Here is a 24,043-nt window from a genome sequence, read left to right as displayed (position 1 = left end):
CGATTGTGAAACGTCCTTCCGGCGCCTCGACACGGCGACAAGCGAAAACTTCGATCGTCAATATCTGGCGTACTGCGTAAGAGTTCGCGGTGACATCTTCGCCTAATGTCGCGGTGGGAGCTACCGAGTCGGGAGAGGGCTGCCATGGTCGGGGGCTGCCACGCTCGGGGAGCTATCGTTGTCGTGGTAGGGGGTTGTTGCGATCTGCAGGGGTAGGGGAGGGCTTCTCGGCGTCGAGGGAATGCGTGCTGCGTGGTGGGGTGGAAGTAGGAGAGCGGCGTCCAGTAGCGCGCGATGAAAGGCTGCCCTCTCGTCCAGCCTTGAGCGAGTGGTTCGGGAGCGATGGCATCCGTCAGTCGGTTGGCCCCCACAAATATTTCTTCTTGACATTCTCGGGAACCATCTCGAGGAAACTAACATATGTAAACGAAACAATTTCGGTGAAATCATTCATTTTAAACTATAAAAAAACTATATTTAAGCAGTGTTTATATATTTTAAGCGTTATAGAATATAATTAAGCGGAGAACAAAAATATTTAAACCCGGTATGAATAAGAGTTAAGCGGTAAATACTAAAGTTAAGCGCTAAATAAAATGTTTAAGCGTTAAAGACTTATGTTAAACATTGTCCATGATTTATTACCTCTTTTCCATCGAGCGATGACAAGCTCGTTTCTCTGAGTCGCTTACTTCGGGTAAGTACTTTCACATGTAGCGACATCCTTGGGATCTTGCTGAAAATGGACTTTCTTCCCGTTCGGTCATTTCGTAAAACAGGGCGTTAAAGCGCGACCAGAGCAACCCTTAATGTACCACATGTTGGTCTTCTTCCGGGCGCATCTATCTTGCGCTCGGGCGGTGCTTGTGGAATATCCTCCATGCAAAGCCGCAGTGCGTCGCTGCGCCCGTGCGTGTCGCCCATGGGTCGGTAGATCATCGGCGTAATCAGCGATCCGATTCGGAACCGAGCATGATGTATTTGGGAAGAGGGCTGTCCCCGTGAAAGTCACGCGTCGGGAGTTTGGCGAGTATCTTCTTCTCCCTACGTCGAACAAGTTCTGACGAGTGCTCTTGATGGAGTCTGCATGTCTCTCGTGGGTCTTTGATAGATCCAGCCCTTGACGGCGACTGGTTTTCTTCTTACGAAAGACCACTTTGCCTCGCCATCGTAGCCTGAGACCAAAGCCACGAGGGCCACGTCTTGAGGTGCGAAACTTCGGCGGGTTTTTCCCCAGATCTGAATTTATTGGTGCGACCATCGTGCCTGCTGCAAAAGAGAATCAGAAGGGCTCTCTCTTGGTATATAGCTTCGAGCTCGATGAGCAGCTATAAGCGGTGTCCGTCGAATAATTTCCCGATTAATAGGGGGTCGTGTTATTTTTCGATTGACTAAAAGTCTCCACTCTGAGGTGTCGAAATAGCATCGACCGTTAACTAGGGTTGACCGCCCGTAATCACAAACTGCGGCGATAACAACACATTGACATGCGGTATTGACGAAAAGTTTAAGCGGAAATATAAAGTTTTAAGCGGTAAACTCTCGGTTATTAAGCGAGAGATATAAAATGTTAAGCAGAGACCCATTTTGTTAAGCAGAGGCGAGAATACTTAAGCAGGAGACAACAAATGTTAAGCTGTAACATCTCGTTTCTTAAGCGTCGACCTCGTTTGTAAAAGCTGCAACCATATCAAGCGAAGCGGGAAATGTACGTTATAAATATTACACGAAATCATATGATCGAAAAAAACTAATTCGATAGTGTATACATACGACAAATACAAAACAAAAACAAAAACCCGGTAGAAATCTCCTATGAGACTAACAAAACCCGGTAGAAATCCCCTGCGAGACTTGATATCTTCCGACAAAAAGCAGGGAGCACGAAAACAAAAGCGAAAAAAATCTTTCTTTGTAACGAGACAGTTAACGTAAAAACCATACTCAATACCTTAGATTTCAAGCGATGAAATGCCAACTAGTTGCTTGTGAGGGGACTTCTCCTTGAGATCTGAGGTGGAAAGGGAAAAAGGCGATGAAATGCCGATTCTGGAGGCTTGGCAGGTAGAGAACGACTTTCGGAGCGAGCCGAAAATGGAAAAGGCGAAGGCGTGAGTTGAGAAAAAAAGCGATTAAGCGGCTCCGATAAATTAGATCTCCGGGGTTACCCTACGGAAAAGCCGCCACTTCCTCTCAAATCGCCCTGAGATGGGCTGCGACCCACGACTCCCCATGCAGAGGGCATTTTTACGTCCAAAAAATTTGAAACTTCACTCAGATTCGCATCAGATTCTACGGGGGTTTGGGGGTTTGAAAAAGCATAGAGTTTAAAGGAGGGATTTTGGGGATTACTAAAACTAGCAGGGGTATTTTTTTGATAATTTCTAGCTTAAAAGGGGTTTTTAGCGATTTCACAAAACAAACATTCTACCACAATTAATACACAAAATATTTTATTAATTATATTTTTTTTTCTTAATAATACTAATAATTAATATTAATATTAAAAAAAATGAGAGTTAACTGTGAAATGTAATGGAGAGAAGAAGAAGAAGAAGAAGAAGAAAGAAGAGCAAAAAGAGAAGCACAGTGAAATGATGCCGATGAGATGACTGACGAATTGCCCCAATGAACCGCGCGCGCGATTCCGCCGCCGCGCCGGCGAGTTCCACTGCCAACCTCGTCGCGCTTCGCCGTTGGCTCATCGCCCTGTGCACGATCCGCTTCGACCTTGAACGCGGGCAGATCATTGAGGACTCCTTCCCCTCCGATGCCCTCTCTGCTGATGCTCAGCTCCACATCGCCTTCTCATCCTTCCCTGATTCCATGTCTCAGCACCATCATCCCCCCGCTCCTCGCCGTTCCTCCATCCACGACTCCATCTTCTCCTTCCGGCTCCCCTCCTCCTCTTCTCCCTCCTCCTTTTTGTATGGTTTCGTCTTCAACCGCCGGCGCCAGGACGATCGCCTTCCTCGCGGTGGTGACCAGCGCTCTGTCGTCATCGTCTCCCACTCCCCTTTCTCCTCTGTGTTCCGTCCTGTCCTCCAGATCCTGGCTCCTCTCTATTTCGATATCGGCGCCACTGCCCTCTCCCTCGTCGCCTCCCACGTCTCTTCCTGGCCTGCGCCTCTTCTCGGTCGCCCCATGGAGCTCCCAATTGGAAACGCCGCGCTTAAGGTACTCCTCCCTCCTTCTCCTGATGACCCTTCTCCCTCTCATGGCCTTTTCCACGACTCCGACCTCTTTGCCTCTTTCCGTGGTCTCCTACTCAATCTATGGATGTTATGGGAGCTCCTCATTATTGGGGAACCCATCCTCCTCGTCGCCCCCTCCCCTCCCCAGTGCTCCGAGGCCGTGGCGGCGCTTGTCAGCCTTGTCTCCCCTTTGCTTTATAGCGTCGACTTCCGCCCTTATTTCACCATCCATGATCCTGATTTCGCCAGGCTGAATGCTCTCCCTGAAGGAGCGGAGTTCCCCCCAATGCTTCTCGGTGTCACCAATCTCTTCTTCTTGAAAGCTCTTAAGAACATTCCTCATGTCATTTCTGTGGGGATCCCCAGCCCTGGTCCGGCCAAGGTCGTCCCTTCACCTCCCCGATCCGCCTCTACTGGCAATGTGAGGAGCTCCGGGCCTGGAAGGCTGAACCTTGAGCAACTAAACAAGTTCTCTCCTTTGAGCTTGTTGAATGCTATGAAGCTGAGAAGAGAGGGGCCTCTTTGTCTCATGAATGAGCACAAAGAAGCTGTTTGGAGCTCCTATGCAGCCACCACGAAGCCTGACACTGCTGTTCTGAATAGGCTTGTTGATGCAGGGATGACTCCTAGGGTTGAGGAGTCAATGTCAGTGGTTAACAATGAGATTCTGAGACGGCATTTTATGGAGCTCACTTCGAACTTTCTCGCTCCCTTTGGTCCCTACTTGCGGCCTACCACCCCTTCGGAGGGGAGTTCGCCTTTTGTGAATCCTCCTCCATTGCCTCCATTTGATGCAGAGGAATTCCTGCGTGGCTTGGCAGCAAGGGGTCCTGGGAAGTTCTTGTCCAAAAGAATGAGGTCTAACTGGTTGGACTTGTACAGGTGATTTTGTTATTTGAGGGTAATCAAAAAGTTGCTAGATCTTCCTTTTGCACGTTTGTCGGTTTTGATTCTTGTCGATTTCAAACCATTTTGCAGGCGCTTTTTGAAAGGAAAAAATTTCATGCCTTGGTTTCAAAGAAGGCGTGCTGCGGCTGAACAAGAGCAGCAGAGACTATGGAGGCAGGCTAGGATGAACACTGAGATACAAAAGCTCATATCTAAAATGTCTGAATTGGAGATTGTCGATTCTTTCAATGCCATTGAGAGGCATTTGCTTGTAGAGATACAGGTGACTTTATGTTTTAATATGAAATGTTTTGTGATTGCATATTTTCCTTATTAGTTTGCCCCATTTTATGAAACTGATGACCAGCATGATTTTCATTTGCATTAAATATCTTTATTTTCTTCATCATGTTGTCAACTCCTAAAACTAATGATAGAAAATGATAAATACTTTTTTCGGACATTCCATGGAAACCTAGACAGTCCATGTTTACTGTGCTAAGACTGGTAGCTAGAGATGCTGGTAAAATGGATTACACTCTTAGACAACTGAACAAAACCGCCTTTGTACATCATGGGCAATCCAAAAGCATAACTGTAACATTATTAGTTGCACACCTGTAATACTGTGATTGATTACATTCCTCGATACATATAAAATATCCACATGTGTGGGGCTGGGGACAATATTTTGCCTCTGATCTCTTAAAAATAAATAATTTTGTCTGAGCTGATCCAAATGGCTTGCTTGAAGTCCTAAAAAAATGGCATATTGATGTAATGTGACCGAATATAAGCCAAAGCAAAGTACAGAAATCTGACATTTTTGGGGTCACTTTATTAAGCCGATTTTGGTAATTTCAAGTAAGCTGATACCCTTTTGATGGTGATTTGTGAAAAACCAGAACTAAGGAATATGTGTAAATTCTTTCGGAAATCTGCATTATATAATGAATCACAATATTTGTAAGGTTATATGTGAAGTGAAACTATTTAGAGAGGTATTTATCTACAGAGCCCTTTAAGTTTTAGGTGGACAATATTGGTTTTCGCAATTGTGATATGCATCTCCTTCTTTGGCATGGATTTAACAAGTATCTCTGATTCTATTTGATTCTTTCCACAGAAAGGTTGCTGTATTTCTTCTTGAACATATTCATTCAATGTTATGATGCCACTTCTAATAATTATGTGGTTCTGTCATTTTTTTATTTGGACAGAGAAATTGGTGTCAAAATCTTCAAATCCTGATAGTCCAGTTTGTTGGGCTTGGACTGTATAACATATATAGGCACATTTTCCACACAGAAATTGGTTCATAATTCCTTTCAGAACAGAAAATATGGCAATTCAGTAGCTTAAAAAATTTTAGCAAAATCATATTCCAAGTGAATAAAATTACACCTATTATAGGCTAAATTAAAATTTCGGTGTAGCTACTGAGTCTGAGTGAAATAATTTATGATTGCATTGATCTGTCAAATTCATAATCCTAAATGATGCAAGCTCATGATCTGTACAAACTATGATGACTGACGTTCACATAGATAAGGAAAGGTAAGTATCATGCCTCTGAGATTTGGTTAGAGTGATCGAATTCTTTCTCTTGACTTGTAAGTTTTTGTTAAAAACTTTTGGAGTGTTTTTTTAACATTAAATGACTAAATGTTTTGATAGCATTGTCTAAAAACTCTCACAAGCAAACTATTTTGGATTAGGATTATATATATATATATATATATCTATATTTCCCCTTTCTTGTTCCTGTTGGACAACAACTCTTCTCTTGTTGTGGAAGGACTTCTGCCTGTGTTCTGGGTCCAACCCATGGGTGGAGTGTTTCTTTTATGTATTCTTTTATGTATAGTTCTTGAAGTTTGGTTAGTGAAAAATAATTGACCATTAAGGTTTTCAAGGGTCTATTTTAATACTTAATCACTTCAGGTTTTCATATTAGAGTGTATTTGTGGACTAACCTTAAGTTTTCATCTATTATCATTTTATTTCTTTATTTATTAATTTTTGCGAAAACCAACTGCAGTTTTGTGTTGTGTGTGTGTGTCCTACAACTAAATTATAAAAGACTATTTTTCATTAATGAATTTCCTGTGGATGTCAGTGGCTTCATATTTCTTTTTAATTCTACCAAATTTAATTAAATTCAACTTGCCATTTTACCACTTCAGTTTCCAGTCATACCCTCTCCCAACTATATGATGAAATTTGCTTTCCAAACAAACCTTCTTTGCCCGTTGGAGTTTCTGCCCGAGGAACATTTATTCGTCTGTTTCAGATGTGAGATGATTATGCATGCAATTTACCTTTTTGCTTGCTTGCTTCATTCATTTCCAATTGAACGGCTATTCTGCAAGTGCCTCACATATTGACATTTGATTCTGCCAGGATCTTATTTTGAAACTATTAATCAGAGGGTGGAAAATTCTTTCTAGATAGAAAATGGGGATTATATTGAAGTTGGTTTTGCTGTTTGACAGAAGAAACTCAATGTGAGACTTGTATCAAACACAGGATCGATTCTTGCTAGAAACAAAATATTCATACCTGTTCATTTTGTTTATAGTTCTCCGATTAGATTGCCTGGTTCTGAATTCTGAGGAAGATCAACCTCAGTTGTAAATCGATACATGATATTTAGCCTGATGTCAGGTAAACTTCTCTTCTTCCTAAAGGAGATCAAGTTTAGCATGTGTTTTTCCAGAAAAGAAAGCATTTCAATAATGTTGTATCGCACAAGTTGCATCCTTGTGATGTATAATTAGATACAGTTACTTTATGGATATGGTTTTGACTATATAAGATATTTCTATAACGCTCTATGTAGATGAGTAAATGAATGACAGAATCATAGAGGTGTCTAGATGTAGATGTAGTAGATCTTAATATACATTTGATCTTCCACCATTGCTTGAGTTACTAGATCTAAATATACATGTGACCTTCTACCATTGCTTGATCTGTAACTCAATGGTGATAAACATGGTCTTGTATGTTCTACTTCCAATCTTTACAGACACAAAGAACTGTAACATCCACCTAGGGGGTGTGCATAGTTTCCAAATTTCCTTAATTAGTCTTGTTAAATAATCTATTGCAGTTGCATTCAATCACCAATATTTTTACATCAGGTAGTTTCCAATTTTCCTTCACGTTTGTAACTGTTTATGAATTGAACACCTCTTCCATGGTATGAACTGTTGAGTTGGCATAATCAACAACTAATAAATGATCTTGACATTTCTATCACTTGGCAGTATTGATTAGGCACATCAGTCTGGCACTGTGATATTCCTTATGTTTTTTTGAGCAAGCCGGCCCATCTATGCTGTCAATCCTATTATTGAATGTGTGTGGTTCAGCATGGTATCAGACCTAATGTCCTGATGTAATTTCTGGCAATTTTTACTGTAGTTGCATCAATCCGGAAATGGCGGAGTAGACTCCGCCAAAGCCTGCCAAAAGCTGAAAGGCGATCTTCAGGCAGTCTTCAATGTTCTCCCTAAGGACACGCAACAGCTATTGCTTGTAAACCCTAAACGAGCATCTCTTTTCCAAAGTAACCCTGAGCTAAGAAAGCATCCCGGTCATCCTTCAGAATCAACATTGTCCATTCTACCTCTGTAAACAAGCTGAAACCTCATTCTTTCCCGAGTACATTGTTGCACCAATGGACAACAGTGGATGGAGTTTTTCTCATGTCAACGCCGAAGATAACCAAGTATTAATTGCCTCGGCAGGCACAAGGGTGATTGAGAAAAAGGTAAACTCAATCAGCTTTATCTACGAATGCATCATTTCTCAATTTGTAGTGATGTTTCGTGTACCAATAGTGATTTTCCGAATTGTTTCTCCTCAGATCTAATATTTACGCAATTCGTTTTAGTTTGTTTTTCATGCAATTACTGCTCGAAAATCACAATTGAGTGAAATGTCAACCCTGGTCTATAGTAACTGATAGCAACTTTTGCATTTAGTTTATAAGACTGTAAGCTTCATTTATTGCCGGAGTGCCAAGCATGTTAATTTGTTCGGCAAAACAGATGTTTTGCTCACACTGTCACACTAATTCGACTCTTTTCTTTCATTTGTTCCGATATATCTTACATTTTGAGCAGTGTCTTGATGATTGTTTGTACTTTTGTTTTTTGTTTTTCTTTATCCTGTTTGAATTTTTAACCTTGATATTAATACAGGTAATAATGGCATGATTTTTACTTGTTTTCTTTTCGGCTTGATTGATGTAAACTATGACCGCAACCGACGAATGAAAATAGGAATACATTATACACTGAATAAATGAGATGATGCTTTTGCAATTTATGTATTGTTTCATTGTAAATTTTGTTTAGCATTTAGTTCTTGTATAAGATAGCAGGAATGATCTCATTGAGGGGGTGTTTTTTTGGCATATAGACCCTATAAGATCTCATAATTGCATTTACATACATGAGGTGATATTATTATGGATATTAAAAGAAAAATTATTATAAACTTAATATTTGGAATCTCTCTTGGAAATACTTGAAAGGAAGCAGAATACATGGGATAAATATTTGGGAAATTATTATGATTTCTTTTTGTATAATGTGCAAATTATTAACTTTATTTGAATATGTCTAAGCATGTAGAAAGGGAAATTTCACATATATTTTTATGTATAATTGCACAAATTGTCAATGTCTAATTGTACATAAATATTTGAAAGGACGGTTTTACCCTCATCTCCTTTCAGGGAATACCTGGGTTAAACTTGTAATTTTGAAGGGAAAAAGATCAGTTGTGAGTCAATTTACATTTATATATATGTTAATATTAATAATTTTAGGAAATATAAATCTAAATATTATTTTTTATGCAAGATATACACAATTATTAATTTTAAATTTTATATGAAAATGATCCCAAATTACTTTAAAGAATGTTATACCACCTTTCAAATAAACCTGCTAAATTAAAAATTTTTAACCCATATTTCACTAATACTATATAATATCAATTATTATTAATTTAAAATTAAATTTTTTGACAAAAAAAAACACAAATTTCGCCATCCTTATAAACAGAACAGTTGGTGCACCGTAACATCTAAATTTTGTCCATATTTTCCAAAAATTAACAAAAAAACATTTAATAATATATATATAAATAAGTAATAAATAAAAAAAAAAATCAAATAATTTGTTGAGGTTTCCTTTGTCTTTCCCCAACTAATTAAACCAGCACGCCTTGCCAACTACCCTTCCAATTTCTCATTTTCAAACCAGGCCCTTTTCCAAACTCCCACCATACGTGCCAAAGACTGTTACAACTACCAATTCGGGTTTCAAACGGGCCCACCTTTTTTCCAAAACAAACTAAACCATAATAAAAAAACATATTATGAAAAATATATCATCCTTATTTTCTATCAAATAAAATTTTTTTAATGGGTCTCACTTCTAAATAAATATCATGTCATTTACTACATCAAAAATTACGGGCTTCGGGCCTGAACTTTAATCAACCCGGCCCTTTTTGAGCCAAACAATGGTTGTTATAAAGGTCACCCCCCATCCTTGTTGGAGATGTGCAATAGCTCAAGAATCACACAAAGGAAAATTTTTGGAAGCTCACACATTGTGTTGTTGTTGTTCCTTTTTGTGCCAATTTTAGAAAATGTCGAACACACTTGTGATCGGTGCCGGAGGTTTCATCGGAGGTTTTGTAGCGGCTGCTCACCTTGAGAGCAATATTCCGACATTTCTTCTCCGTCGATCTGGTTCTAACTCTGAGACTGCCTTCCAAATGTTTAAGGAAAAAGGAGCTACAATTATTGAGGTTGATATGATTTTAATTATTTTTATAAATGCATTGTTTTGAAATATATATATTTTTAATTTTAATTTTTGATTTTTTAGAAAATTAATTGGATATTGAATATGAACAACAGGGTTCTTTTGCTGAGAAAGAAATGATGGAGAAGTTGTTGAGAGAGCATAATATTGAGGTTGTGATTTGTGCCACTGGTGGTGGGAATATTCTTGACCAAATTGCCCTCATTGAAGCTATTAAATCAGTTGGCACAATTAAGGTTAACCTCAGTAATTATTTATTTCAATTATTTTTTATTTTTATTGTTATTTCTTATCTTGGTTTTCATTGGTTTTTGTTAATATATTAATAATGCTATAGTCTCACTGTATTGTTTATTAAAAATTAATAAATTTGTGAGAAAATAAATGTTAGAAAAAAACTTTATATATAAAAAAATACTAACATTATTAATTTTTATTCAGTTATTTATATTAGGATTGAAGGTGATTGAAGTTTAAATTTATTTTCTCTGCCATGAAACAATGATTGATATTATTAATAATTTTTTTAAAAAAAAAAGACTCTAATTCCCGTGACGGTACCCACCAAACTTTCATAATTATCTAAATAAATATATTAATAAATATATTTTTTTAAAAAAAAATTATGATGCATATTTATTAAACTAAATATTATTTCGTACAAAATGATTTCAAACCTAAACCTAGTACTAATTGTTTTATTTTACAGAGATTTTTGCCGTCAGAATTTGGCCACGACATTGATAAGGCAAACCCAGTTGAGCCGGGTTTGACTTTTTATGAACATAAAAGACTTATTAGACGAGCCATCGAAAAAACTGGAATACCGTATACATATATATGCTGCAACTCCATTGCAAGTTGGCCATATTACAATAACATACATCCGTCTAAGGTCACTCCACCGTTGGATTATTTCCAAATCTACGGAGATGGCTCCGTTGGAGGTATTTATTTCATCAACTACTTCACGTCACATTAATAATATTAAAAACTTATATTAATTACAATTAACATAATTATGTAATTTATCTATATATAAATATTGTGTATCATTATGTTGTTAGAGATTAACATACTTGAATTTATGCAAAAATAACAATAAAAACATAAATATAATGTTGAAACTATGATGTTTCTCCAACCGTTGCAATATTTGAGATTCTTACTTTGAACCAATGGTCTGGAAATTAAAACAGTTAGAATTAACATAATAAAATTAGTTTGATATAAACTTAAAATGATATTATTATAATATTAATTAGAATTCTGAATTATATTCAATTGTTACACACACACTATAATGTAATATGAGAATAGGCTTTCTTTTTGTCAAAAACCAATTATATATATATATATATATATTCCATTTCCAAGTTCTACCATATTTTCTATATAATAATAAAGTATGTTTTCTAGAGAAATTGATAGGTAGATAGAGACAGAAAGAATGGGAGAAGTTTAGATAAGTTATTCCATCTATAATTTTAGATAGGTAGTTTGGCAGCCAATCACAGAATAAATTATTTTTGTTTTTAAGGCTCTTATAAGATATTTTTAAAATTCCACTTATAAAATTTATTAAAATATAAATTTATTTTTAGTCTTAGAAAAAATAAATAAGTAAATAAATATGTTTACTGTCAATGACCTCTAGGTCTATTAACATCGGATCACTATGTAAGGTATTTTTATCATATTGAAGAGACATGTTTAAAGCTCAACTCATACTGGGCAAGAGCACAAATGTGTTAAAAAATTAACTCCATATTTATACATGTCTATGTCACATTCATATTTTTATCAAAAAGTAGTAATAATAATAATAATACATATAATTTATAAATAAATATAGTTTTTTTTAATGGCGTAGAGGATGCAAAAAAAATACTTTTTTATCTTTATAAGGTGGTATAATTATTGGGAATGACTTAGGTGAAGTTAGATATGTATAGTTAGTGTAGTTCACCATTGGATGTTTGACATGTGGCATGAGATGAGTAATTTTTAAAAAAAGTAGAGACATTATATGAAAGTTATTATATTTTTATATATATTTGGGACACTTGTCACAATGTCAATGGTGAACTACACTAACTACACCTATCTAACTCCACCTGAGTCATTCACATAATTATTTGGGTGTGTGTTCATAAATTCCCTTGCAATTATTATTTTTTGTTTATACCCCTTTTTGAAAGAGTTAAAAGTCAACTTATGTTTTTATTATTAATAAGTTTCCTGTCATAAATAAGTTGTTGGATGATATATATATATATATATTATTAATTAACAAATATAATATGTGAGATTATTAGTTATTCTTTAAAAAAAAAATTAACTTATAAAAATCATTAAAATATAGATTGAGTTTTAACTTTTTACCCTCATTAATTTCATTACAGTCTAAAATTAAGAAAGAGGTTAATTATAAGTGATAACTTAGTTTTTCTATAAATTTTTTTTTATTTAATTTTTAGTTAAAACTTCATATTAACAATTACTTAATTTTGTGTATTTTAGTTGAGAAAGAAAACAATTTATTTATTTGAAAAAAAATTTTCAGCTTATTTTGTGAGTGGAAAGGACATTGGAAAAATCACAGTGAAGGCAGCAAATGATCCAAGAACACTGAACAAAGCCATTCATTTCAGACCACCTTCAAACCTGTTCAACATCAACCAAATGGCCTCTTTATGGGAAGCCAAACTTGGTCACAAACTCCCAAGACTCACTATCACTGCTCATCATCTTCTCTCCATTGCTGCAGGTCTTTATTCATTTGATTATTTATTTATTTTAATTATTTATTAATTGATTAATTTAATTTTTTTTAAAAAAAAAATGCAGAAATGAAGATACCAGAGAGTGTAGTTGCAGCATTAACTCATGATATATTCTTCAATGGATGCCAAACAAACTTCTCACTTGATGAAGAACATGATTTGGAAGCTTGCAAGCTTTATCCAGAGATCACATTCCAAACACTTGATCATTGCTTTGATGAATTTGCACTCACTCTCAAGAACAAGATTCACAACATCAACAACAACAACATCAACAACAACATCAAACACTTTGCAAAGCCATTGATGCTCATCAACAACAATACTGTTTCTCAAGCTCTTGATGAAGCTCATGCTATCAACAACAATGGCCATGCTGCCACCTTTGCATGAAATTGGAACCTCTCTCTCTCTCTCTATATATATATCTCTATTTATCTATTTATCTATTTATATTTGAGATTGCAATTAATTAAGCTTTTTTTTGTTTCTAATTAATGTAGTAAGTGATGTCTTTGTACTTTTTAGGGGGATTTGTTTGATACATATATAGAGAGCTTATGAACTATATATTATGTGGAGTGGTTTATATATTATTATTAGTAAGTACCTTTATCATGAAGTGTATTTCTATCTTGTAGACTCTCTCTCTATTAATAAAATATTTATTTTGTGTTTTAAGCTTTTATTTTATGTTTTTTTTTTAATTTGTTTGTGGTATTCAATATCTTTGCATGAATAATGTTGTTATATATATGGAAATATTTAAATTAGGAACAGTTACATTTATGGATATTTTTTTCTTCTTTTAACAAAGTGGATAATAGACAAAGTAAAAAATAAACTGATATGAAGGTGCACTAGTTACGATGACTTGACTGACCTCTTGAGGATGACCCCTAGTTATGTAACCCTAAAAGAGAGAATAAAAGATAATCTTTACACAGAACTCCCGTAAAAGACCTGAACATAAATTATAATAGAAGCGAATTCAAAACCTCTCAATTATAACCGTAGGTAGTTACTACACAGATAAATTAAAATATATATAAAAAACAAAAATTGGGAGTTGCTTTTTTTTTTTAAAAAAATTAAATATTATTTTTTAAAATTGACATTTATGAAAAATAAAATTTTAAAGATATAATAAAATAGAAAAAAAAATTATTCAAATATGCCTCGAGATATGATCTCAAATCGAGTCTGATCTGACGGCTATAGTTACACGGTTCAGTGAGAACACACGTGATAAGTGTTTCACTTCGTCTCTTTCGAAAGATCACGCCTTTAAAAGTCTCTATTCCCTCCTCCTCGCCGATGCCTCGCCGGCGAGCTCTCTCCGTCCTCCTCCTCCTCGTCGCCGGTTACCTCATTGGCATCTCCTCGTACTCCGATCATCGTGCCTTCACCGCCGGTGAGGAACCCGGCATCGAATCCTTGTCATGGCGCCGTTTAATGCTCGAGATCTCAGCTCTTCTACTTTCAAACCCTCTCCGGCGATTCCACCACCATGGCGGCCGCGTTGTCCGCTGGTTGCCCCTACGAGCAGTCCGCCCTTGCGTTTCTCCACTCCAGTGGATTGATTCGTGAGTCGAGCCCTGCGAAGGCTTTCATCTACCATCACTTCGCTGCCAATGGCGGTAGCTTGGAGTCGAAGGTGATCCTCGCCTATGTCCACTTTTGCCAGGCGGTGAGTTCCCAACCCTAGAACTCCTCAATCTTTTACTTGACCTAAGAATAGTTGAGAATTATGGCTTGGTGCGCAGAGGTATGAGGAGGCAGCGAGATACTATGAGGAGCTGGCGATGGCCGCAATTGAGAGCTTCCCATTGTGGACGGAGCCTCCGCTGATTGATTTCGTCAGGATCCATGACAGGGGAGAGGAGAATAGATCGGAATTGAGGCGGTCGATGGGAGAGATGAGTGATGAGATTCAGATAATGGAGTGCCAAGCTCGCAGTGGGAACTCCCTCGCAATGTCCGGGATGGGGTCGGTGTACTACTACGGATTGAGAGGTTTGAGGAGAGACCATGTCAAAGCTCTGTACTGGTTCTCCAAGGCTGTGGAGAAGCGGGAACCTAGGGCGATTGAGCTGCTGGCGGAGATGTATGCCAGTGGTGCTGGGGTGGAGAGGAATTATGCTAAGGCTTTTGAGTTGCTCTCCATGTTGGATGAGAATTACTCTGCTTTCGTTGGGCTTGGCTATCTCGATTTCAATGGTTATGGAGTTGAGAAGAACTTCACCATGGTTAGATCCTTCTGAGCATTTAAGCTTGAAACCATTTTAACAATTACTGGTTTATCTTTGGCTTTTTCCTTCCTTTCTGATGCTTTGGCATTGGTTGATTACGTATGAGAAACAATGAACAAACTAATGATTTTAGTTAAGCTTGATATAAGTCAACAATTGCAGGGTCCCTCTTCACCTTTTTGATTCCTTTGTGAAGTTTTGTCTTGTATCTGCAGGTGCTTACTGTTGGCTAGTTTATTGGTTGTACAGATGTGAGAGACTGTCATATAATTGAGTCATTTAATTAGGTTTCAAATCGTTCAACAAGTATTGATTTTTCTGTGCCTTGTTGTTTCCTTTAAGATGCTTTGTCTCACATTTGCGGTTGTTTATTCTTGGTTACTTTAGTATTTGTATTGGTGAATTGTGTCTAAGTTGGAATTTTGCTCATTGCTTTTTAACAGTGACAGTAGTTAAACTTTTAAAAGTAAAATCAGTTTCTTATATTGATAAATTTCAAGGCTTCAATGCAATTGTTTTTGGACATATTAATGCAATATCGGCTTGGATATCTCTATATTGACGGTTTTGGAGTTGATATAAACTTCTCCAAAGTAGTCCCTTGCCAACTTGTTTTCCTCTTTAGACTCATCAATATACCAACACTGGTTTCTCTGCTTGTTTGATTCCATTGAATTGCTTTGGCTTTCATCCAGAGGAGTTGCTGTGTACTCTTGGTTACCTCAATGCTTGTATTGTTTGTTTGGTATGAATTAGAATTTTGCTCATTGATATTTATCAGCTCATTAGATGATAAAATAGCTGTTTTATTTTGATACTTTTTGCGCCTGGATGCAAATAATATCTTGTTTGAATGTTGTTTGACAAGTTTATGCAATATAAGCTTGGTTGTCTCGGTCACAGATTTGTTATGTACATCACGAAACTAGTTCCTTGTCAACCCTTTACATTCCTTTTTTGAATTACGAACAAAATAATGCATTAAACTTATTATCAGTCTGGAAAATTACGGGTTTCTCTGGCTCTTAATTTGTTCATGATGCCATGGCTTATTTTGTGCTCCTATGAATTCAGGAATTCCTGGATTTAATTGAAAAAATTATTTTATAGGCAAAAGAATACTTTGAGAAGGCTGCAAAAAATAAGGAACCCAGAGGACATTATAACCTAGGCTTGCTGTATTTGAATGGTGTTGGTGTAGAAAGAGATTTCCTTGCAGCTCTCAAACATTTCATTCTTGCTGCTAATGCCGGCAACCAGAAAGCTGCTTGCCAATTGGCAAATATGTATCATAAAGGAATTGGTGTCAGGAAGAATCTGCGGATGGTATGACTATTTTATTCTCTACTTCCATATTAGGTTAAATAACTTTTATATGCTCGCAACTTCTCTTCCCAGCAATTTGCTGCTCTAATTTTCAAAACCTTGCTTGGATTAAACTGGATCATTATTCATTGCTTTAATTGATTTATTTTAAAAAGCTTTGTTAGCTCTTTTGCATTGGAAATGGATGAGTGGATCCACTAGGATTGAAATCAAGCAACAGGGTCTTGCATGTGTTGTCTTCAAAAGTAAGGTTGGAAACTTTGAGGTCATAAAAGTTAGATATTGATAATGCAAAAATAAAATAACTCCATATATCTCCAACTAAGCTAAGAATATTTTAGAATCTATGAACTTCTGAACTGCTTGGACAAAACAACCGGGTAATGTGCCAATGTAACATCTTTACCATGTGTTAACATGTGGATAACTTTGAGGCTTTTCCGTAGGATTGTTGTTGCATCTTCTATTTTTCAATATAAGTTCAGCATGCTATAATTCTTCCGTAGACTGATATTTTTAGTTAAATTCATATTTGCCTAGTTTTAACCTCTGCTTTTATAATTGGTAGGACGTTATTTACTGAAGATATTTTCCAAGATCAGAGATAAGTTTTGAAATCGGCCATGTTATAGCTCAGATTTTTTCAGTGACTTCTTAGTTGCAATTTCTGAATTTTTTTTTGGCAGTTGTATCAAGGAATGATATGATCCATAATTTGATATCCTATGCTGTCCTTTTAAGAAACCATTAATGCTCTGATATACATGAAAATATTTCTCATTGATTCTTTTCAATAGTTGCAGACTTCTTGTTGCCCACTATTTCTTTTAGTTCTTTTTTTTTAAATTATTGATGCATCTCTTTTCTATTCTTTCAGGCTGCAACTTGGTTCAAAGATGTGGCAGAGAAGGGACCTTGGAACTCACTCTTAAAGTGGGCTCTGGAGTCATACTTGAAAGGTGATGTGGGAAAAGCCCTAATACTGTACTCCAGAATGGCAGAACTAGGTTATGAGATAGCACAAAGCAATGCTGCATGGATACTCCATAGATAAGGAAAACACAGTATGTGCATTGGAGAATCTGGCTTTTGTACAGAAACAGAAAGGGATCTCCGTAAGCATGCTTTTTGATTGCATGCGTCTGATCAGGGTAATGATCATGCTGCTTTGGCCATTGGAGATGCTTATTACTATGGCAGGGTATGTATTTGCTATTTACCGAAACTACGCTTTTGGTCCATGATGAAATGTTAAAATTCTTGTTTGTTCAACTAATATAGTTCTCTCCCAACACTAGGCTGCTTACAGTAGTGGGGCAAAAGCATGATTTATAATTCAAACAACAATACATATGCATGATTTATGTGATTAATTATCCTATCCTCACCTGCATACAATAAATGTGGCTTGCTACATGCTAAGAATGCGGGTTTACTAGTAAATATTGCTTTTATTTTGCTTTCAAGTGATCAATCTGAAGAAATTACAACTATTTGTTAAAACTGAATTCCATCTTTGGCTAGCAAATGTTTCTCAATCCTGCATTTGCTTCTAGACTAATTCTCTGTAGTTTTGAGTTGAAGGGTACAGCAACAGACTATGAACGTGCTGCAAAGGCTTACCTGCGTGCCGTATCTCTATCAAATGCCCAAGCCATGTTCAATCTTGGATACATGCATGATCATGGTCAAGGTCAGCCCCTAAATCTTCATCTGGCAAAACAGTTTTATCTCAAGGCTCTCAAGACTGATCCAGCTGCGAAATATGCTGTTGCACTAGCACTTACCAGCTTGTGGATCAGAAAGAACTTTGCTGACAGCTTCTTGGTATGACTCCACAACATCAAGTCAATTAAATTTTCAGTTCCACATATACCTTGAGATCATGGAAAGCACTTTGCTTTTTTTGCTTTGCAGTAAGACAGTAACACAACCACTGTACAAAAGTTCTCTAATTATTCTAATAGCCATCACAAATTATCTAATGCTCTGCTTAATTCCCCTTGATTTGTGTCCCCACCTTTATGGATTCTTCAACACCAAACTAGGACTAAAGATTGGTAACACCATTGGCATGCATACAATCTGGTCCATCATTCATTAATGCACAAGCATTTCAGTGAAGCCATTCCTGTTCCATCACATGGATATTTAATTTTCTAACACAACACAATGTGTTATATTTCAGGTTGATATGATTGATGTCCTACCCAAACTCTACCCAAGGATCAAGACATTAGAGAATGTACTTTTGGATGAAGATAACACAACAACAATCTTACTCTTTTATCTCACTCGCAAGCATCATCTTCTGCCTACATCATCAGCGAAGACGACAAGTTATTGTGCCACCTTCTCAACATCAATATTCTAAACTTGCAGATTTGATAGAATGAATCAACCATTCAGAAAGCCGAAGAACCTTGGTACTCTACTAATCTGAACACCTTTTCCCTTTTCTTTTTTCTTATAATTATTTACTCATTTATCAAAGCTCAGGATACAGAAGACTAAAATCTAGAAACAAAAACATAGAATTACAACTGCATGTTTCTCCGTTAGGTTGTTCGTCGAAATTATAATTTCATTAATCAAATTTCAGGATGCCATTCCATAAACAACAATGCTTATAGAATGACATTTGCATGTTTCTCATTAGATCTATAACTCAAATCACATTGTTTTGGTACATTGTTCATCTAAACTATTAAAATTTCATTATATATCATAGCAATGACAGCTGCATGTTTCTCATTAGAACCTACTCTGTTCACATTTCTCTGGTACAGTGTTAATTTAAATTTCATTATATTATATATGCTATCATGAAAGATACTGTTATTAATAAAATACATAGTGTGCTAATGTTTAACTAATCAAATAAAAATAATAACCAACCTTTAATAGTTGAAAAATCTAGAGGAGTTAGCTCACCCTTCATGACCTTAAAACTAGTCTTTAGTTATAATATTAACAATATTTAGGTTTTTATTATTCTCATTAGCATGCATTGGTCTAAATCTCAGTTCAATGGTAACGGAAATGTCCACTTGGCATGACGGTGTGAGAATCAAAGTCAAGTTGTTGGTTGGACAAGACGGTCTGGTCACCGAACCCGACTTCTTCTAGAAACATAGATATTTGCAGAAATGGTGACATGACAACCTCTGTTTTTCTTATGGACTCAGATTTCAATCTATTATTTATTTTTATATAAACTAATGAAATGGAACTTTAGATGATTTTTTGGTTAAAAACACATTGATGAATATCACTTTTTAAACTTGTACTTAAGTTACAAGCTCTTGAATTTTCAAGTTTATTAATTAAATCTTATTAATTTTTTTATATTGATGTTATTTTTCGTCTTTTAGCACCAGATCCCTTATTCAGTTTAAAAAAAATTGAAATCAAATCTCAAAGCATACTCAAAAGACAAAAGTAATGAGATATTAACTCGTAAACACTCTCAAAAAAAAAAATTTTTTTTTAAATCAAAATTATTTGAATGACTTGGACAATATTAGATTAATATATATAAAATTTTATTTATTCTCACTAACCATGTTACACTTAATTATTAAATTAAATTATAATGTAAAGTAATTCACAAGTTAATAAACAATATATAAAAAACCCCTTAACAAGTTAAAGCTATAGCCTTCTGTTGAACCCTTTATTATTACTTTCCTTTCATTACTACCTACAACTATATTATATATAATACAAAGCAAAGCAAAGCAAAGCAACAAAGGTAGCATCTTTCTCTTGCCATCGATGGGATGCATCATGAGCTCAAGCACGCTCGAAGCTCATGGAGGAGCAGGGAATCTTGGCACCATCCAAGCTTCCCCACATGGAGACGAAGCCGAATGTAGGAGAAGAATGGCGTGGAGTCTTGCCCTCTTGTCCTCGTCTGCTACCGCTGTGCGGCGGCGGTGGCGTGGTGGAGTTGGAGAGGATGAGCGGAGTAAGGGTGGTGGTTGTGGCTCTGAGAACAATCACTCGTGGTTGCTCGCTGATGTTCGCGCCGACTCGTTGAATTCGTCGTTCAGGTTCAGCTTTGGCGGCCAGGCGGAGGCGGCGGCGGTGCTGCTTTTGGTGAGCCCGGAGGGTGGTGGAGTTGAGGATGAGGGCACGAGGGTGGATTCGGTGGAGCGGAGTATCTCGCCTGTTGCTGGGTCGCTGGCGCGGTTCTGTTTCTCCGAGATGCGCGCTGCCACTCATGATTTCTCCAGAGGTATCGGTATCTTCTCTATCTCTCACTCTCTTTCCTTGACTTCGAGCTCTTTGGATTGATTGCTGATGCTGCAGGGAGGGAGTTGGGGAGAGGGGCGCTGAGCAGGGTGTACAGAGGGAGGATTGGCATGAGGGCAGTGGCGATCAAGAGAGTGGAAGCGAGGGGGAAAGAGAGCAGCAGGGCCTTTTGCCGAGAGCTGATGATCGCCAGCGCATTGTGTCATCCAAATGTAGTTCCCCTCATTGGCTTCTGTGTAGATCCTCAAGGTCTCTTCCTTGTCTACAAATATGTCTCTGGGGGAAGCCTTGATCGTCATCTCCATCTCAATGGTTTGGTTTCTCTTTCTTTCTTTCATTGCTATACTTCATGTATGCGCTCTAATTCAATTCTCTTGTTTTTGGTTCTCAGATAGCAAGGGAAGATATAAGAAGAAAAAGGTAAAAGTGTTAACTTGGGAGGTGAGGTACAATGTGGCAATTGGGGTGGCTCGGGCTGTGGAGCACCTCCATTATGGTACTGATAAGTGTGTGATTCATAGAGACATCAAGCCTTCCAACATCCTCCTCTCTTCTAATCGAACTCCCAAGGTGAAATTTTTATCCATGTTGCTGCCCCCTTTCATTGATTTGTGTATTCAGGTTATGTATGGCTTCATTTGCTAGTGTTATTGTTGTTTGCTTTCAGCTCTGTGATTTCGGGTTGGCAACCTGGATCCATGGACCTTCATTGCCTTTCCTTTGCAAGTCAGTCAAAGGTACTTTCGGGTAAGCTCTGGAGTTCAATTCATCTGGTTATCCAGAAACTTAGGGACTATGTTTAATCTATTGTTTGATGGTTGAGTTTGCAGGTACTTGGCGCCTGAGTATTTTCAACATGGTAAGCTATCTGACAAGACTGATATTTATGCACTGGGGGTGGTTCTCTTGGAACTGATAACCGGACGGAAAGCGATTGACCAGACTAGACCTCAGGGAGATGAGAACTTAGTCTTGTGGGTAGGTATCCAAAATCCCTTTCCATTCATGGTGTGTTTATGTTTTCCCCTTTTTTCCCCCTCCCTTCATTTTTTAGCTTGGACATGAATTTTCTTTCTCTCTACCTGCAGTATTTGATCACGACTGAGCCATGGAATTTGCTTAAATTATTATAATATCATGCCTGCATGTCCTTATGCTGATTGCTCAAGGTAGAAGATAGGGACTTCTTAAAGTTAAAACCTGCTTACAATTGACCAATGGAGCATAGTCCTCGGATTTACAGTGAATCCACTCTGAATCTTAGTGGCTAGAATTCAAAGGGGAGAAAATTTGTAATGGGATTACCAATTGGATGAGTTCCCCGAGATAGACTAGGCACTTTTGTTTATAGAGCAAAGCTTGATGTGACCTTAGTGCTCAGATCTCCTTTGTCCATAATTTTAATGCCACCTTCCTATTTTTTGCTTTGTTTGTCCTCTACCCAATGTTTTTTCGCTAGTTAGCCTAATTATTTACTGCAGTCCAAAAAAAAACCTGAAATGCATGCCTGCTACAACTTGATCTCAAGAGAATATGTAAGTGTCTCTGGACCCACTGGTATGTAACTATACCTTCAAAGTTTTAGTGTTTTATTTCAATTCTTATCCTTGAGTAGTTGGGAGGAAACTGATGACTTATTCAACAACCTATAATCAATATGAATTATGTTCTGTGACTTTTCCCGTCATGTCACACTGCTTTCAGTTAATAAGGGATATTGCTTAGCCTTGACCAAATCCCATCATCTCCTACCAAAGTGTCTGGTTCTTTTGATGTCAAGGCAGAAAGAGTAGCAGAGATCCAAAGTGTTGCATTTGTTGTGGTTAGGTTATCCCCCGGATCTATCCAAGGATTTAGTGCAACTTGAGGCTTCTAAAAGTTTTTTGACATTTTGTTCAAGTGTCCACTTTGACCTTCACATTATATTTGCTACCAGTGGTTGGACATTAGCATCTCTGTGATGTTGTAACACAATTATTTTTTTACTAAATTACTTGAGTATCCTTGACTTATGGTTGTTTCTGTTCTAATTATGAATTAATTTGACAAGTAGGTAAGCCTAACACATGTACATACTAAGGCAGGTTGAGACTTGAGAGTCTCTTGCTCATATAGAGGCCTACAGTGTCCAGCTAATTATATGCCTATAGACTGTGTACTTGGTTGTCCATTGGACCTCTTTTTGTTGTGTGTGTGTGTGTATTGATTGCTATTGCATTCAATATTTGTTTTACATCGTTGATATCTCTTTTTAAGTCAATTATTTGCCTTGTTCAACGGAAAGCATTGAAAGCTCAGATATGTCTGGTATATAATATTTTGGCTGAGTACTAAAGTGTTGATGGTTGTATTCACCTAGTCCACCATGTTTAGGACAGATGCCTCTACTGATCTTCTTTGCTGTGTATTAGTCTAAGTACCCCTGAAGCAAATGACTTGGAAGAATATAAATGTAGGAAATATGCACCAAGAAACCATGGTGTGGGATTACTAAAGTTGAAGTGTGATGACAGTTGCTGCTTGTGAATGTGTCGACTTGGGGTGATCATTCCTTCCAAGTCTCCTAATCTGTATACAGCAACATGGTTATAATTTTGTATTTGTAGACATCTCATGTGCTAAATCTGTGAGTCTGAGCATCCACACACTCTCACCTGGCACATTCTTTGTACTAGTTATCTTCTAATCCATGTTGATATCTTCGCTGGATAAATCGATGATCAATCACATTAACTAATAAAGAGCGTGAACATTGATGGCAAACTACATTTGTTAGTTTTTCACATTAGAGTTGTATTACATCCTTGGATAAATAACATCATTGCTTTGACAGGCAAAGCCATATCTGCAGCAAGGTGCAGAAGCTATTAGTAAGCTGGTTGATCCGAGATTGAAACCTAGCTCGCGCCGCTGGAATGAAATGAGCCGCGTGCTTCAAACTGCAACAGCTTGTCTAAGCAATGACGAGTCAGCAAGGCCGAGTATTGACAAGGTCATTTCAATGTTACAAGGCGACGAAACTTGCAACGACTGGTCTGAATTCACGAAGAAAAGTCTCCTCTCTGGTTATGGTTCTCAGTCCCATAATTCTTCGGAAAAGTTCGACATGAGAAGCCATGTAGCTCTTGCCATGCTCGGGGTCTCCGACACCGAAGAAGACGATCTTTATGGTCGATAAATTACCGATTTTTGGCTGCCATTTTTCTTTCATATACTAATGCTAATGTTGTACTTGTACATAAGAAATAGGGAAAGCATTGTTGTGGATCAAACTAGTCAGCTTATGCTCTGTAAATGCTTGTTTTTGGCCTTCTATTTGATCCATTTTAATACTCTACATATATAAAAGAAATAAATATTTCTAAAATTAATTGATATAAATTAATAAAATTGTCTTAAATTTTGTTATCCATTCTATAAATAATAGAATTAGAATTAATTCAAAGGCTTGAAAAGGGAACAATTACATGTTTTCGCCTTCTGTTTTA

The 24,043-nt window shown here is 37.1% G+C and overlaps 3 protein-coding genes and 1 pseudogene across 5 annotated transcripts; all 4 read left to right on the top strand.

Moving 5' to 3' along the window:
• The first annotated feature begins 2,540 nt into the window (after positions 1 to 2,540).
• LOC120249809 (protein DENND6A) lies at positions 2,541 to 8,196 on the top strand. 3 transcript variants are annotated; one of them, XR_005532889.1, is made up of 5 exons: positions 2,541 to 4,076; positions 4,173 to 4,365; positions 6,486 to 6,589; positions 6,664 to 6,749; positions 7,512 to 7,594. XR_005532889.1 is itself a non-coding variant. In XM_039258469.1 (3 exons), exons 1-3 carry the CDS (start codon positions 2,629 to 2,631, stop codon positions 7,722 to 7,724), a joined length of 1,854 nt encoding a protein of 617 aa, XP_039114403.1. In that variant the 5' UTR covers positions 2,541 to 2,628; the 3' UTR covers positions 7,725 to 8,196. The 3 variants fall into 3 exon arrangements, 1 of the variants encoding a protein (XP_039114403.1); XR_005532888.1 differs by having other exon boundaries at positions 6,486 to 6,749; XM_039258469.1 differs by lacking the exons at positions 6,486 to 6,589; positions 6,664 to 6,749 and having other exon boundaries at positions 7,512 to 8,196.
• A 1,544-nt stretch (positions 8,197 to 9,740) lies between these two features.
• On the top strand, positions 9,741 to 13,401 carry LOC120283645 (leucoanthocyanidin reductase-like). Its single transcript, XM_039290352.1, has 5 exons — positions 9,741 to 9,917; positions 10,030 to 10,170; positions 10,644 to 10,881; positions 12,501 to 12,704; positions 12,785 to 13,401. Exons 1-5 carry the CDS (start codon positions 9,756 to 9,758, stop codon positions 13,111 to 13,113), a joined length of 1,074 nt encoding a protein of 357 aa, XP_039146286.1. The 5' UTR covers positions 9,741 to 9,755; the 3' UTR covers positions 13,114 to 13,401.
• Positions 13,402 to 14,064: 663 nt separating this feature from the next.
• Positions 14,065 to 19,536, top strand: LOC120250262 (annotated as a pseudogene).
• Positions 19,537 to 19,981: 445 nt separating this feature from the next.
• On the top strand, positions 19,982 to 23,868 carry LOC120250542 (probable serine/threonine-protein kinase PBL21). Its single transcript, XM_039259365.1, has 6 exons — positions 19,982 to 20,538; positions 20,613 to 20,867; positions 20,947 to 21,125; positions 21,223 to 21,302; positions 21,386 to 21,533; positions 23,389 to 23,868. Exons 1-6 carry the CDS (start codon positions 20,076 to 20,078, stop codon positions 23,731 to 23,733), a joined length of 1,470 nt encoding a protein of 489 aa, XP_039115299.1. The 5' UTR covers positions 19,982 to 20,075; the 3' UTR covers positions 23,734 to 23,868.
• The last annotated feature ends 175 nt before the right edge of the window (positions 23,869 to 24,043 follow it).

The sequence above is a fragment of the Dioscorea cayenensis genome, chromosome 19, assembly GCF_009730915.1.
Source record: "Dioscorea cayenensis subsp. rotundata cultivar TDr96_F1 chromosome 19, TDr96_F1_v2_PseudoChromosome.rev07_lg8_w22 25.fasta, whole genome shotgun sequence".
Taxonomy (NCBI): Eukaryota; Viridiplantae; Streptophyta; class Magnoliopsida; order Dioscoreales; family Dioscoreaceae; genus Dioscorea; species Dioscorea cayenensis.
The sequence above is the reverse complement of the archived record's forward strand: the minus strand, read 5'-3'. Positions and strand labels throughout refer to the sequence as shown.

Excerpts from the sequence above, each read along its gene's own strand:
- LOC120249809 (XM_039258469.1), top strand. The coding sequence starts at position 2,629 with ATGAACCGCGCGCGCGATTCCGCCGCCGCGCCGGCGAGTTCCACTGCC. Across the intron at positions 4,077-4,172 it reads AACTGGTTGGACTTGTACAG|GCGCTTTTTGAAAGGAAAAA; the intron begins GTGATTTTGTTA and ends ACCATTTTGCAG. Across the intron at positions 4,366-7,511 it reads ATTTGCTTGTAGAGATACAG|TTGCATCAATCCGGAAATGG; the intron begins GTGACTTTATGT and ends TTTTTACTGTAG.
- LOC120283645 (XM_039290352.1), top strand. The coding sequence starts at position 9,756 with ATGTCGAACACACTTGTGATCGGTGCCGGAGGTTTCATCGGAGGTTTT. Across the intron at positions 10,882-12,500 it reads CGGAGATGGCTCCGTTGGAG|CTTATTTTGTGAGTGGAAAG; the intron begins GTATTTATTTCA and ends AAAAATTTTCAG. Across the intron at positions 12,705-12,784 it reads TCTTCTCTCCATTGCTGCAG|AAATGAAGATACCAGAGAGT; the intron begins GTCTTTATTCAT and ends AAAAAAATGCAG.
- LOC120250542 (XM_039259365.1), top strand. The coding sequence starts at position 20,076 with ATGGGATGCATCATGAGCTCAAGCACGCTCGAAGCTCATGGAGGAGCA. Across the intron at positions 20,868-20,946 it reads TCGTCATCTCCATCTCAATG|ATAGCAAGGGAAGATATAAG; the intron begins GTTTGGTTTCTC and ends TTTGGTTCTCAG. Across the intron at positions 21,534-23,388 it reads ATGAGAACTTAGTCTTGTGG|GCAAAGCCATATCTGCAGCA; the intron begins GTAGGTATCCAA and ends TTGCTTTGACAG.